A 16,157-nucleotide genomic window follows, 5' to 3' on the forward strand; every position below is an offset into this window, starting at 1 on the left:
CTCCTCGTCTTGGCGCCGAGCAGCTTGTTCGGCCTTTAACTCAGCCGATGCCTTTTCGGCAGCCGCATTACTAAACCGGGCCTGCTCCTTGGCCCGGGCCTGCTCCGCCCGAAGAGTCTCAACGGCGGCAGCACCATCTGCAGCCATGCATATCCCAGTATATAACTTTCAGCGTCATGCTTATATTACAAAAATATATGGGAAAGGACGCTCCGAATACATACCTTGCGACTCGTCAAGACGCATATTGATTAACGCAATGTCATCCCCTGCCACATCAAGCTTCCGCTGCAGTTCGGCAATATCCGTAGTCCGGGAAGTAGCCAGGGGGGAAGCAGCCTGTGTTCCAGTTAATCAAATTAGTCCTTGAGTATTTCTTCTTGATCCTCCGTTTGCCTCCCATGGGAAGCCAACCCGAGTCTCAGGGGCTACTACCTATACACAGGTGCATCTTTGCAAATAAAATATAGTTGAAAATATTACATCACAAACCTGGAAGCCTCTTAGCAGGCTCATGGAGGCTTCATTCAATCCGCTCTTCGCGGACAGAATCTTCTCAACCACTGTACCCATCAAGGTACGCTGTTCCCCTGAGGCAGATGCTTGTCGCAGCATATCCCTCAATATATCCGGCGCCGCCGGGTCTCCGGAAGCCGCTGTAGGAGCACGACCATCCTTTGAAGGAACCTGTTCACCCGTCTCCAGAATCATCGTTAGCTGAAAACCGGACAGTCCGGGGCTTTCATTATTGGCCCCCGAATCCCGGACGATCAGAGGTCCACCTTCGGGTACTGCCTCTTTCATCCCCTGCACCGCTTGTTGATCAAGAAAAACCCTCTGAGATGACACTTCGGCATCGTCCACCTTATGGGGCGAGGAGGTCGGGGGAGGCGTCTCGCTTTCCATCATCTCTGGGAGGAGATCTCCCGAAGAAGAGGATTGCCCAGAAAAACTCTGTGCCGAACTGTAAAAATACATAGGCACGTTACATGTCTCTTCGGTAACAGGAAAGGAGCGGGATGCTATCAAAGCACCCCGGATTCACTTACGATTTGGTGAGGGCTTGTCCTCATGACGGAGCTGTTCAACGGCGTCGCCTTCCAATCCGAGCCGCTCGACAGTGGCATCCTGCCCCTCTTAGGAGACCGCCCCTCCCAACCTTCGGAGGCGGCCCTTTTCTTCCTGAATGGAGAAGGGATGCTTGCTTCTCCTTCGCCTTTGTCTTCGGGCGAGGAAATGTCAATTTCTCCAGACTCAGTGTCTAATTTACCTTCGGAACAAAGGTCATCCCGGGTCTTCTCACTCTCCGCCTTGCCCTCCCCTACCGGTGCCTGGTACGGTGCCGGTGCCAGCATCCTTGTTAACAAGGGGGCCGCTGAGTCTTCGGGAAGAGGGGCCGGACACCTGATCCGTTCCGCTTTCTTTATCCAGCCCTGGAAAAAGATGGTTTGCTTAGTTTCTTACCACAGGATATCTGATTATGAGGTGTTCGGCGGACGAGTACTTACCGTGGTATCCGGATGGTTACAGTCTAGGCCGGTATCTTCGGTGGTCTCTGGCCATTGTTTTCGTTTCCTGAAAAATAATTTCCACATTCCTTCGTGCGTAGTGCCGAAGAAGTGCTGAAGAGTCCGTGGCCCTTCTGGATTAAACTCCCACATGCGGAGAGGTCGTCGCTGGCACGGCAGGGTCCGGTGGACTAGCATTACTTGAATAATGTTGACAAGATCAATATCCTTTTCAATAAGGCTTCGGATGCGACTCTGCAGAGTTCACACTTCATCAACTGATCCCCAGTCCAACCCCTTGTTAATCCATGATGCAAGCTGAATTGGGGGCTGGATCAGAACGCAGGAGCAGCTGCCCACTTGGAACCATGGGGCTCGGTGATATAGAACCACTCCTGCTGCCATAAGTCGGAAGATTATGTTAAGGATCCTTTTAGCCTAACAGCGCTGGTAAGCTTGCTCACTGAGGCTCCACCGCACTCCGCCTACTCCCCCTCCATCACTTGCGGCTTCACATTGAAGGTCTTGAGCCACAAGCCGAAGTGCGGAGGAGTTCGTAGGAAGGCTTCACACGTGACGATAAACGACGAGATGAGAAGAATAGAGTTCGGGGCGAGATCGTGAAAATCTAGTCCATAATAGAACATGAGCCCCCGGACGAAGGGATTAAGGGCAAACCCTAATCCTCGGAGGAAGTGGGAAACAAACATGACCCTCTCGCCGGATCTGGGGGTGGGGATAACCTGCCCTTCCGTGGGAAGCCAATGGAGGATTTCTGCGGTCAGATATCTTGCTGCCCGAAGCTTCACGATATCCTCCTCTGTGACAGACGAAGCCACCCACCGGCCTCGACGGCTGGATCCGGACATGACTGAGGCTTGCAGCGATTGAAACCCAGGTGTTGGAACTCGAAGTAGTAAGGGTTGAGGAAGAAGCCAGAGTGGAGAAGAAAGACGGGTCTGTACCCCTTTATAAAGGGCGTGAATATCGAACGTCTCCTCCTGGGCGTTAAAGCTTGCCTATTCCCAAGGAGTTGTACCCTAAAGACGGTTGGGTTACCCACGCCCGTATTGATGAGAATCCCGCAATAAGGGGACACGATCTCTGCTTTGACAAGACGTGCCAATGGCAACCGCGTCTCGAAACATGGAGCGACAGACGAAAAACGGTTCAAAATTATGACCGGGCAGGCGTGATGTCATGTTGTAAAAAGTTGTCAGCGGTTTGGACTCGTGGAGTATTATGTTCTCTCTCTCTGTGTGTGGTTGTGTGTGGTGTGCGTTACAGGTCCGGACACATTCAATACGTCCGAAGACTATCTTGGAGTTCGGAAGGAGGAACCCGCCTTGCAATGCCGAAGATAGATCTACGCGCCGGATACCTTGTCATTGAAGCCAGGTTCAGGGGCTACTGAGGGAGTCCTGGACTAAGGGGTCCTCGGGCGTCCGGCCTGTTAGCCATGGGCCGGCCTGATGGGTTGTGAAGATAAGAAGACCGAAGACTGCACCCGTGTCCGGATGGGACTCTCCTTGGCGTGGAAGGTAAGCTTGGCGACCAAATATGAAGATTTCCTTTCTCTGTAACCGACCTTATTTACCCTAGATCCCTCCGGTGTCTATATAAACCGGAGGGCTTAGTCCGGATGAGGATACATTCATTACCATAGCCATACAGGCTAGACTTCTAAGGTTTTAGCCATTACGATCTCGTGGTAGATCAACTCTTGTAATACTCATATTCATCAAGATCAATCAAGCAGGAAGTTGGGTATTACCTCCATAGAGAGGGCCCGAACCTGGGTAAACATCGTGTCCCCTGTCTCCTGTTACCATCGACCTTAGACGCACAGTTCGGGACCCCCTACCCGAGATCCGCTGGTTTCGACACCGACAAGGGGGGCACCCCATAGACACACAAGTTGATCATTGATCTTTTAGCCGTGTGCGGTGCCCCCTCCACCATAATCCACTTCGGTCATATCGTCGTAGTGCTTAGGCGAAGCCCTGCGCCGGTAGCTTCATCATCACCGTCATCACGCCGTCGTGCTGACGAAACTCTTCCCCGACACTCTACTGGATCGTGAGTTCATGGGACATCACCGAGCCGAACGTGTGTAGATCGCGGAGGTGCCGTACCTTCGGTGCTAGGATCGGTCGATCGTGAAGACGTACGACTACATCAACCGCATTGTCATAACGCTTCCGCTTACGGTCTACGAGTGTACGTAGACAACACTCTCCCCTCTCGTTGCTATGCATCACCATAATCTTGCGTGTGCATAAGAATTTTTTTAAAATTACTACGTTCCCAACAAATTCCGCCTCTGCACGGGTTTCACCTAAAGAATAATACGGTGGAATATAACGGTGGGGAGGCGGGAGGTAGGTCTCATCACCAAGCCCTGACCGTTCAGAAATACGGGTCAAGAAGCGATGATTGTCGTTGGCGTTGTCGTCAGACCGGGAGTGGTGAATGTTCTCAATCCATGCAGCCTTGCTGATGCGGTGGTTGGCATTAGGCCTGAAGCAGGCCTAATCGACAAGATATACAGTGCGCGAACGGTTCATGAGGTACAGGATGACCGCAGGGGTAGCGCACAGAAAAAGTATGAAGAGGCGGATGTCTGCGGAAGCATCATGCCAAATGAGAAATAGATTGTCTAGGAGTACCACTACCATGGCGGCGGTGGTGTGGTGGCAATGAAAATTGTGAACGTCCACACGGCTACCTGGTAGATGAATGGAACCAAATTAAGAGGAAATGGAGAGCTGAGCACGTATCTTACATTTTTAAGAAGTTGGTCCCAATTCTTTCAGCATGCAAAGTGTCCACCTCAACATCCCACTAAGCAATGCATTTAAGTCTTCTCTCCCACTAAGCCATGCAAAATCTGCCACATAAACAAGTCAATCATTTAACTTATAAATTACAATTATTTTTGCATTATTCTATGCATGCAACGCTGCCACATCATATATTCATGTTAGTCATCCTTTACATTTTTGTTCAAATCATATATTCATGTTAGTCATCCTTTACATTTTTGTTCAAATTAACATTTTTAACTGTCAATTCTCTCAACATGTAAAGTGTCCACCTCAATGTCCCACTAAGAAATGCATTTAAGTCTTCTTTCACACGCAATGCAGTTTAGCGCTGGGTGTTCATTCAAGGTGCAGACATGTAATTTGTACTGCAGTATTAATTGCTACTTTTTTATTAGCAGCACATTAGATGAATTGTCTTCTTTCCATTGAGATGATCAAAGGTAAGATCCTCTGCAAATTTGGTTAGCGAACCGATCATATTAAATAAGTTGATTTCAAAGTTACACATTAAGTACAAGCCATCTTCTACTATAAAACATTTCTTATTTTTATTTTCTTACTCTTTTTCTCCTTGCCATGTGCCTCTCTTTCAAGTTGTTTATTACACTAGCATCACGCTGCAACACGCGTGGTATTGTCTAGTTTATATAGAAGCAAAGGATTGTGAAGAGGGGGCGTGGATTGCAGAGCGGCTAGCACCAATGCTTGCACCGTTTAACCACAAATGTCATACCAGCCAGCAATATTTTTATTATTAAGGTCCATCGGTGGAATGAGATTTCTCATGTCTCAATCCATTATAGAAAGTACAACTTACACGTTATCACACAGTTGAACTTCTTCAAAAAACGTGGAAGTCACGCTGCACTTAGTGCACTGCACTGAATTTGCATTTTTCAGAAATTGACTGGTACTTAAGAATACACTGATCGGCAAAGAATTAGTAAACCCTTTATTTTTTTGGTAAGTAGCTAACACAGGGCCCGCACACATGCATATGCAACCTTTTTTTTGTCACTTTGGTTAAACTTATTAGAAGAGCATATACAATTAATATTTACGCTCAAAATTAAATGTACAGACAGACCAGGGGTTGTTGGTCGTTAGACGGATGTGCAGTGGCGGAGCCAGGAAAAAGTTTTAAGGGGGCCAAGTGTTGCTTATCCTTGGCAGGGAGGGCCAGCCCACTAAAATACATCATTTTCACGGTACATAATCACTTGTTTATATGTATATTAGGCTTAAATCAATTGTGTTAGGGGGGGGGGGCAGGGCCCCTGCTCCCCCCCCCCCCCCCGTCTCCGCCACTGCGGATGTGGCCATGGTAATCTGGAATTGTCGTGCACCTTTGCCGTGCAAGTTCTTCACATGGCTCGCCTTTCTGAATAGGCGTTGGACGTCGAAGAGGCTGGCCAAGAGGGGATTGCCGCATCAGCCGTCTTGCTAGTTTTGTGACCAGGAGGAGGAACACATCGATCACCTTCTTGTTTGATGTGTGTTTGCTCGATCGGTCTGGCAGGCTCCGCTCATAGTGTATGGTATGGCGGGCGAGTCCACAACATCGTAGGATGCACTCTTGCAATGGGGAACATCTCATTGCGTTCCTACTCAGTCCAGAAAGGAGTTTGACAACATACTGTTATTGGCACTTTGGGAGGTTTGGAAGCATCGAAATGCAATTGTCTTCGACAGGGCTTCTCCCTCCGTGACGACATTAATTGCATGAATTCTCAAGGAGGTTGGAAGATGGACAATCACGGGTTTGCTAAGGTCTAATCTACAAGCGTTTAGGGCGGATCTAGCTAGGTGGATTAGCCATGAGTAGTAGTCTTGTTTGCGGTAGGGCTGCAGACCGGATTTGTAAAACGGTGGATGGGGTCCTTGTACGGTTGTACCATTTCTTCTCCGAATGCAAGATCTTTTATGGTTAATGGTTAAGAAAAGCATCCTCACTAAAGAAATTTTACTTAGGGGAGGATGGAAGGTTAGCAAAATGTGTGTCTATTGTGGGCATGATGAGAATATTGATCATCCATTTTTCAGTGGCATGCTGCTAGGCTTCTTTGGAGCTTATTAAAATGTGCTTTTGATCTGAAATCTACTCCTGCTAGTTTGTCTAAATGCTTAGGGAGTTGGATTAAGGGATTCCCCGAAGAAGACGGTTGGTGCTTGTAGGCATTGCTTAAATGTTTTGGGCAATTTGGAGATGTGGAAATTATATTATTTTTCAGAGAAAATTATCTCTAATCCTATAACTTTGATTCAAATGATGTGTTCCTGGATAATGAGCTTGTCTAATTTGCAGATAATGAGCTGGAACCTCAGCATCAAATGTTTATGTTGCCGTTTCAATTGGCTTGTTTTGGAATCTGGGGATGTTTCCAGCCGATGGCTTGGCCTCGTTTATGATCTTGCATGATCTCGTTTGCAATGTGCATCTTCGTCTCCCAGTTATGTAAGCCTGATTATTTTCTCTGGAGTCTTTAGTTGCAGTTGTATGTAGTTTGTAAAATACTAGTTGATTTCTTTATATGAAACCGGAGGGTTAGCCTCTCTTTCACTAAGAAAAGTAACATCATCCATGTATTGGTTGGTTTCGCACCGATTTTATTTATTTACTAGATCATGATAGGCGCGCGTTGCCGCGCCCGTTCATTTTTTCGATAGAATGACTGGGAATTCGATACATATATGATGGAATGAAACACACACAACCAGCTCCCAAAAAAATTAAGGACAAACTCTGAACTGCAAATAATCAAATAGCACAGAAGACATAACAATAATTTCTAAGTCATTCAGCAGCCAGGTTGAGCTACCATCTATTCACTAAAATGAAACAAGTTTAATAATTCTAACAAAGGAATGTGAAACCTCTTTTACAGGTAAGGATTCCCATAGGCCGGAGATGGAGACATGTAACAATGGGTTTCTGTCTCATCAGCACATATTGAATAGTACACCTATAAACTGATCATTTTTTGTGAGAATACATGTAATCCCCTTCGTCAAATAGCAGGCATTTAAAAAGCTGCCCAACAATAGTGTGAGAGAATACTATAACTAATCTTCCAACCAGCTCGAGCCGGTCATGATGCATGCCTGTTATTCTCGCTATGATGTAAAGATCGGCAAGAATAAAGAAAACTGAGAATATCTGGGTGCCTGCCATTCTTAGCAGCAAGACTATATATAGTTCCCAAACCATATGGTTGAAGTTGGAACTGTTTCACCTAAATTAAATAACCTCCAACCAATTCGAGCCGGTCATGATGCAAGGTATCATCAGTTATCTGTGAAGATGTAAAAAGTTAATAACTGACCCGGCCAACATAAGTTTTGTATCCCGAAGCTTGTTAAAATCAACAAACTGAAAGCACACAAAATAAACATATGTAAAGGTAAAAGACTGCATATGTACTGTAAATGTGCCGCTTGAACTATATTGAATCAATCATCGCTTCAGGTCATCAAGCTCAGAGAAATGCCTCTGCACCACAACACATAAGTAACTAATAAAATGTCTGGATTGATCAGAGGAAGGATGGCCTAAATAGCTCACAAAATAAATGATAGAGCTTGACGGAAATAATATTTCATTTAATTTGAAAAGAAGTCAAAATCTGGAAGCAGCTTCGGTCATAGTAATAGTTTAAGCTGTATATTTAATCATCCATAATGACAGAATGGACGGAATGGGGATTTCAGTTATGAACACAAATATATATACATACATGAGAAAAAACATAGAACCGGTTAACTTAGTGAGGAGCCAATCATGAAACCAGTGAATGAATTAGTATGAAAATATTGAATTTGCAACAATTTAGAAAGAGGTACACCAGCCAAGGAAAAACATCCTAAAAGCGAAAGCTGACCTTACATTGGAGATACATTTTGCATAGCAAAGAAAAATAGATCTAGTGATCTCCACTTCCGTATTCTTTTTTCTTATAAACGTGTCCATTGACACATTTTTCTTTTAATGCATGAAAGAAGTAGAGCGATAACATATATCGAAGATCAAAACGCTGGAGAAAGAGAAAGAAAAACAAATACTTCGATGCATCCCCAGTATACTTTTCAATCAAACATTCGTACTTTTTGCTACAGATGTATCAGGAATATATGTCCTCACAAACGTCCTCAAATCTGATTGACATTGACCAAATCGAAAAGATACATCAGAAAGCCATGTCTGATTGTGAGCGGTGAGGATTGCAGGGTTAGAATATCTGAATATTTAGGAGGGAAGATAAGTACCTGACGATAATGGTGAACACTGACATCATATTTTTCACAGCATATCGGCAATTCATCGAACAATTCAAGTGCAAAGGTTAAAGCGCCATCTCAACAGAAAGAAATTGGAGGAATATAGGGTACTTGTAGAGTGCCCAGGCAGGTTAGCGTGGTCCATACCTTAAATCGCAGCGACTGTACATTGTATAGGAGGGGTCGGGTGTATACATCCACCTGCTGCTATTGTAGACACGGTGACCCGCCGTGACTCCATCAGCTAGCGATCGATGTTGCCTGCATTTCGATCGCGCCCAGAGATCATATGACGCGCGATCGTATCTTGCTTATCGGGTGCTCGGTCGACATAGGATCCAACAACGGCGCTGCTGAGAAGTTCAAATATGGCGTAGAAAGAAGCTGGACCAGGCCTGAGGTGGCGACTCACCCACCATCGCCTTCTTCTTCTTGCAGTCTGCCGAATCCTCGTGCGTGTCCGATGTGTACCTGCCGCCGGGGGTGTCTTCGTCGCCCGGGCGATACAGGGATGTCGTGGCTGTGTGTACCTGCCGGCTCGGGTGTCTTGGTTGCTCGGGCGATAGGGGGATCTCGTGGCATCGACAGTGGCGGCGGCGGCGGCCACGCTGAATTATTCAAACTTTTCATAAACGCCTCGACTCATCACGCTTATATATATAGAGAGAGAAGTACAAATGGGTTTTAAGCCAGTCAACAGCACAACTGATGCTGAAAATTTGTGTTCATCGAAAACAAATATTTCCAATGTCCTTATATCGTCCATTAAACAGGGAACGGAATCCCGAGCCGTCCCAACGATCAAGGTAGGAATCGCACTTGCAGAACCCACGGGGACTAACCAACCAACCAATCCCCACGGGAACAATAGAAAAACGGAGGAGCGCACAGGAGGAGGCAACCCCAGCGACGGGTGTTAGATCAGAGCACAGGAGAAAGAGAAAGAGGCACACCTGCTCGCGAGTGTGTCCAACATGGCTTTGGACGGCAGTTGTCCGGGACGCCGGATCTAGTGGTGCCGCCTTCCGGCAAATCATGCCTCACGGTGAACGCCGTTGCTCGATGTTGTGGTCAGGGGCACCAATGGCGGGAGGGCCATAGTCTTGGCATGAGAGGTCGGCATGAAGGAGGTCCTTGTGTCGTCGGAGCCCAGCGCCGTCGCCACGGGAGTCGTGCATCGTCCCATCGTCCGCCGCCAGGCTAGGGTTGCGACCTTGCGAACAGAACGAGGGTTGCGTGGAGAGTCCAGCTCCTTTGGATGCACGTACTGTTAGGTACCAGATATATGTATCACACGATCTATAGCACTCACACAAGGATTCTTGTCTTAGTAGTGATTACAAGAGGAATGGATACACGAATGCAGAGGAAGGAAATGGAGGTAGGAAAAGAACAGAGAGCCGCCGCCGCCGGGTTCGTGATCCTACGCGGATCCATTCTTCGTTGCTTCCACTCCCGCTATTTGTAGCTCGTAGCGGTCGATGGTGCCAGGCCAGGCCAGCCCATGTGATATCCAAGGGCCAGCCCAAGTACACGTATGGGCTAGGGAAGGTCCCTGACATCCCTCCCTCCTTGAAATGCGGCTTGACCTGGATCCCATTGCACTTGATGTTCCTGGCCTTGGTCGGAGTCGGCGTAGACTTGAACGAGGGAGAAGTAATTGTTGTGGCTGAATGAAACCTGGTCGAAGGTGTCAAGGACGTAGCCATTGTCAGTACAACCGCGGTTGAAGCCAAGGTGGTACTCGTGGTCGGCATAGCCTTGCGCGAAGACAGCGGCAACAAAGATGATGCCCCTCCCTCCTTGAGGAACAGCTCGCCGAGTGAATTCTAGTAACAGCAGCAATGCAAGCTCTCCACGATCCCAAGACGTGCCCAGCTGGTCGATGCTCATGTCAAACCCCAATAGATCAATATTATACGTGAGCAGATAATCTGAATGGAGACCAAATAGGGAGCGCCGGCCAATATATTTAGCAATATGTGAGTCAGTGATGTCCAACTGATGATATATGTATATCACAAGCTCGTGGGGCATAGCTCCACACACATCACGTACCAGTAGCTCACTTTTCAAATTGCTGCTGGAACTAGGCAAGCCATGAAAAATCTTGCTGATGTGTTGTTGCACCAAGGTCGCAACCCAGCTACAAAGCATCACTGTTTTCTGGCCAGAGAAGATTGCACACAACATAGGAATAGCAACATTTGATGATAGCAGGTAGTCAGGCCAAGTATTAATCTGGAGACATGCCAATCTTGTAGCTGAACTAGCAGTTGCAAACACCACTGAGTTGCTCTGAAACTCATAGGAATACACGACCTGCATTATCGGTCGACTCCCGCTGACAGTATGGCCACTCCACTTAAATTTCCATTGACTCAAAAGTTTTTGGTGCACTGACAAGCTCATAAACTGAATCTTCATTTGCAATTTGTCACCCATAGAAATACTACCTACAGTAGCATGCTCCAGTATGTGCTGGTCGGACAAGTTCCAATGCTCGTTGATATTGCACCCATGGTTTCTAGTGGTATCCCACTTCCTGGACTGCTCATCGATAAGTAGAAATAGATCCTTCAAATATTCCACTGAACCTAGATCAGGGGCAGATGTAGTTGCAGGCCAACACAAATTGCTAACACTAGGGAGCTCAGTTTTGGGTAGTTCTGATTGCACACATACTGCTCGACAACCGCAGGCAAAATATTGTAGCTTCGGCTGAACATTTTTCTGACTGGACCCAAACCTCAGTGGTACATCTTGCGCACAAAGTTCGTAAGAGGACTGCACAATGCAGACTAGTTCATATGGCCCAAGTTGTTGAGATACATGCATGCTCTGTACTACATGTGCATCCATAGTACCAAGATAGGAATGACGATATTCAGGAGAAATGGCAATAGAACATGTACAGATTTCCAAAAGCGACTGTTTACCTTCGCACAAGAGCTGTTTACTGAAACATGAATCATCACTGTCATGTTTCATAAACCACAAGCGCAAGAACTGGTCAGTGAGTATCCCTCCGAAGTGTCCACTGAAATTGCACTGCCGCTGCCATGATTTGTACAGAAAATCTCCTTTTACAGTATATTGGTACGAGCAGAGAGGAATTCACCAATAAGAAGCAGAGTCAACCACCCAAACTGATCTAGCTGGAGACAAACCATGTTACAAGCGATGTGTTGCTGAATAGTGGATGTTTCCACACTTTCGAGCAGAGATAATGTCCAGCTCCAGATTGTGTTGGAAGACTGTGGCCGAATTTCCCTGAAACGAAACTGAAAATCATGCATAAGACAGGATCTGCTAGCAGATGTTTTCCTCTTGGAACTGAGTGGCCATGCAACTTTCCATTGGGAATGTTTAGAGCAATTAGGGAAAACAATAGCAGCACAACCTAGTTCATACGGCCCAATTTGCATGATCTGAAATAAATGTGCCGCCATAGAACAGATAATCAGTCGCCATTCCATAACACCCAGGTTCAGATCACCCATAACTTGCATTATCGGCTGACTCAGGACAATCGTATCTCTTGGCACCATGGAGATCAAGTAATGCACTGTAATGGTTGCTGGAGCAGAGGACAGTAATGGCTCAAATAGCCTTAACTGCAGACCAAGATTGCGGGAGAGTTCTGTGCTCAGGACACCCATTTGCTTCACATGCTTGAACAATTGCACGCATAAATTTGAATCTTCGTGAGAGCAAGAAAACGACGGCCACGGAGTTGGTCGAACCTCATTCTCCTCTGCACTATGATGCACCAGATATGATGGCCATGGTGTCGGCCGTATCAGCAGCCCTTCGTGCCTTGTGGGCGGCTGGACGTCCATGTCATGGTTCCGGAACAGCTGGACGTGGGGCGGCGGGCTGATGCTGGCCTTCACGGGGATGTTGAGGCGGTCGAACTTGTCGTGGTGACCACAGGTGGCTACACCCATGGCTGCTGTGGTGTTGCAGAGGTCGATCGCGAGCTCGGGACCGAGTGCGGTGGTGGTATTGCAAACCTCCGTTGCGGCAGTGGCGGCGTCATGGGCTTCGTCAACGATGTCGATGGCATCGACATGGGTCGAGCACTCTGTCGAACAGGTGATGGGCACCATCGGGATGCAGACCGGGATCGCATCATGGGCGACCTTGGGGATCTCCTGGGCCTTGGTGGTGGAGGAGGGGTCGCCGGGGAGGACGGCGAGCTTGGTGACGACTTCTGGATTTGCCGCCACCAATGTGTACTCGGTCGTGCCCGTGACGAGGACGCAGTCGTTGCTGTCGGGGGAAGACTTGGGGGATGTATCCTGGACGTGAGGTGGCGTGCTGGTGCTGGCCGCCGTAGGGATGTTGACGGAGGGGTCCAAGACGGTGGAGTGTGCCGATGCAGCAGTATCACCCGCCATGAAGGCATCTGGCGTTGCCGTGCGTGTTGGTGGTGAGGTTCGGGCCGGCAATGTCAGGTGTTGCGTTCTTTCCACATCTGCAGGCGACAGCACCGGAAGTAAATGCAGCGGCCGTCCCAGTATGCCAACGCGTGCGCCGCCGCGTGTGCCGAACAAAACCGCACATCCGCCGCCACACATGGCTGTCCATCCTTTGATATTGTTGGGGGATACACCACCAACTGCTCAACACCGAAGGGACCGAAGAGGGAATACATCACATCAACGGTGATTGGGTAAATTGCTTGCTCCACCACCATGCTGAGAACTTGATCCGAGGACATTTGGCGGCTAGACATTTTGTCGAACAGGAAGAAGGCGATGATTGGGGGGGGGGGGGGGGGGGGGGAATTGGGGCGGAAAGGATGGTGGACTGGCTCTGAATACCAGATGTTAGGTACCAGATATATGTATCACACGATCTATAGCACTCACACAAGGATTCTTGTCTTAGTAGTGATTACAAGAGGAATGGATACACGAATGCAGAGGAAGGAAATGGAGGTAGGAGAAGAACAGAGAGCCGCCGCCGCTGGGTTCGTGATCCTACGCGGATCCATTCTTCGTTGCTTCCACTCCCGCTATTTGTAGCTCGTAGCGGTCGATGGTGCCAGGCCAGGCCCAGCCCATGTGATATCCAAGGGCCAGCCCAAGTACACGTATGGGCTAGGGAAGGTCCCTGACACGTACATAGACAGCTCAGGCCCATCAGGCCAAATTTAACAGCGGACCCCCAAAATTGTCGCCAGAGCAGCGGCCCATCACGGTAGCGCTCGTTCGTAGCGAGTAGCGAGCGAACCGAGCGTACGTGATGTTCACCCTTAATCGGACGACTAAAAACGCTTAAAAGTGTTGATCGAACGGCTACAAATGCTAATAGTCTGAGAGGGCAGGAAGGATGCTCAGTTATAATGTATCTAAATTTATTTTTATTTATTTTGCGAATAGCACCGATTTTTTTAAATATACATATTTGTGTATTCCCAAAAACAAAGTGCCCTTACAAACTGAAATTTCTGGATGTCTTTTCAGATGAATCTATAAACCGAAAGGGAGTGGGAAATCTTTAGCTCGCGGTCAGAACTTGTACAAACGGCATAAATGGTCATTCAGCCAGTATTTCTGTAAATGACATAATCACGGTTCACCCACAATTCAAAGCTGACTACATAACCATTCTCTCGTACTTTACTGTGACACAAACTATTTACTATGCTTTCAATATATATAGAAAATCACAGTGGGAACTTTTTTGCTTGAAACTAACATTTTTTGAACGGACCGAGATCCTATGTTAACGGATCCTTATCCTTTTCCCGGGATGTCTATACAGGATAATGATGGATGGAATCAGCCCATGGCGCGCCAATAGGGCTGTTGCTGGGCGACCTGATGCACTCCCACACGGCGCTGTTGCACTTGAACCCAGAGCCGAACCCGACCATCCACACACGGTCGCCCTTGCGCGTCCGCCTCTTGGCCTCGATGTATGCAAGCTCGTACCACAACGAGCTGCTGGACGTGTTCCCGAACCGGTGAAGCGTCATCCGTGATGGCTCGACGTCCTCGTCTGATAAGCATAAGCTAGTTTGCACCGCGTCGATCACTGCCCGGCCACCAGAATGGATGCAGAAGTGCTGGAAGGCCGTGCGGAAATCGGGGACATACAGCTTGGTCTTTCTGTTCAGCACCTTCCGCGCAACGAACGACAGCGCAAAGAGCAGCTTCTCCGATGGCGGGAGGACGAGCGACCCTATTGCGACGATGTTTGCCTTGAGCGTCTCGCCGGCGATAGCCACGAGGTCCTTGGACAGGTTTATTCCCGTCTGTCCCTCCTCGTCCTCCTCCTGGTACGCGCACCGGTAAGCTCTGTCCTGCGCGGCGGTGAGCGTCCGCACGACGTGCGTGAGCCTGAACCGGGACGTAGACTTGGACGTCGACAGCAGCACCGCGGCCGCGCCCATGCGGAACAGGACGGCTGGCAGCAGCATCGCGCGGTTCTTCCCCGTGTAATTGATGAGCGAGGTGGTCTCCGTGGACACCACCAGGGCGTGCGCGCCACGCGGCGCCGCCCGCAGGAGGTTCCTCGCGACCTCCATGGAGATCACCCCCGCGCTGCACCCCATCCCGGAGATGTGGGCGTCCCGGATGTCGCTTCGGAGCTTGTACTTGTTTATAATCATGTCGGTGAAGCTCGGCGTCGGGTTGAAGGCGGTGCAGTTGGTGACGATGATGTCGATCGCTCCGGGACTTATGCCCGTCTTGGCGAGCAGGTCGTCGATGGCTGCAAAGATGACCTGCTCCGCCTCGTCGCGGCTGTCGCTCAGGCTGCAGCGCGGCGGGATATTGTGCAAGGAAGGGTGGAGGTACGTCTGGTCGCCGAGGCCCGAGCGCTCGAGCATGCGCGTCAAGAAGCGGAAGCTGCCATCGTCGAGGTACGGCATGTTGCGAGCGTTCTCGGTGAAGGAGCCCATGGATACGCGGCAATTGGGTCTCGGCCGGCAGCAAGCGTAGTCCACGAGGTACACGCTGCGAGGGCGGCGCATGAGGCAGAGGGTGGCCAAGGCGAGCGGGAGGAAGACGGCCAGGAACACGTGGACCTGCCGCAAGCCATGGAGCCGGGTGAGTAGCTCGTCGGGGCCGAGTTGCGCGGCTTTGCGGAGAACGCCGACGGCTGTCGCCGGCACGACGACGACGGCGAGGAAGTTGTTCACAAGCAGCTGGTAGAGGGTTTTGAGGAGGTGCTTGTTGGGATGGAGTGGTGAGCTCACCATGTTGCCGGAGTGGACGTGCCGATTTTTTTCCGGCTTTGATTCATCTGTGTTGAGGTGCCCGATCGATCTTGGGTCATTTTAAAGCGCGCAGGGCGGTCCAAGCGTGCAACTGTTTTGCGTCGTGCCGTTTGCGCTGTTGGCCGACACTGCCATTACAACGTCATGGAGGAAATATTCCGATCCGAAAGATCATAGCATCTATTACATTCCATGGTCCACCTAGAAATAAATGAAGCACATGCACGGTCCTTTGCAAATATTCCACCTTGTCAGAGTTCTCCTGGATGAAACTTGGATAACGCAAAGTATATAGAGCGGCAAGTTAATGAG

At 48.9% G+C, this 16,157-nt stretch overlaps 2 protein-coding genes and 1 pseudogene across 2 annotated transcripts; all 3 read right to left on the minus strand.

Annotated features, from left to right (window-relative positions):
- The window catches only part of LOC109767525 (3-ketoacyl-CoA synthase 5-like), a 55,803-nt pseudogene extending 51,617 nt beyond the window's left edge, over positions 1-4,186 (minus strand).
- A 5,967-nt stretch (positions 4,187-10,153) lies between these two features.
- On the minus strand, positions 10,154-13,014 carry LOC141026992 (uncharacterized). Its single transcript, XM_073503899.1, has 3 exons — positions 12,358-13,014; positions 11,715-11,769; positions 10,154-11,208 (listed from the first exon to the last, which is right to left on the minus strand). Exons 1-3 carry the CDS (start codon positions 13,012-13,014, stop codon positions 10,154-10,156), a joined length of 1,767 nt encoding a protein of 588 aa, XP_073360000.1.
- Positions 13,015-14,067: 1,053 nt separating this feature from the next.
- Positions 14,068-15,888, minus strand: LOC109767526 (3-ketoacyl-CoA synthase 6). Its single transcript, XM_020326280.4, has one exon. The coding sequence runs from the start codon at positions 15,825-15,827 to the stop codon at positions 14,379-14,381; it is 1,449 nt and encodes a 482-aa protein (XP_020181869.1). The 5' UTR covers positions 15,828-15,888; the 3' UTR covers positions 14,068-14,378.
- Between the last annotated feature and the right edge of the window lie 269 nt (positions 15,889-16,157).

The sequence above is a fragment of the Aegilops tauschii genome, chromosome 7 (assembly GCF_002575655.3).
Source record: "Aegilops tauschii subsp. strangulata cultivar AL8/78 chromosome 7, Aet v6.0, whole genome shotgun sequence".
Classification (NCBI taxonomy): domain Eukaryota; kingdom Viridiplantae; phylum Streptophyta; class Magnoliopsida; order Poales; family Poaceae; genus Aegilops; species Aegilops tauschii.

Bases quoted from the DNA above. Each gene is read 5' to 3' on its own strand.
- LOC109767526 (XM_020326280.4), bottom strand. From the start codon at position 15,827: ATGGTGAGCTCACCACTCCATCCCAACAAGCACCTCCTCAAAACCCTC.
- LOC141026992 (XM_073503899.1), bottom strand. From the start codon at position 13,014: ATGGCGGGTGATACTGCTGCATCGGCACACTCCACCGTCTTGGACCCC. The intron at 11,770-12,357 runs GTTCGACCAACT...GTTTGTCTCCAG, and splicing joins ATAGTGCAGAGGAGAATGAG to CTAGATCAGTTTGGGTGGTT. The intron at 11,209-11,714 runs GTACCAATATAC...CCCCTGATCTAG, and splicing joins TGGTGAATTCCTCTCTGCTC to GTTCAGTGGAATATTTGAAG.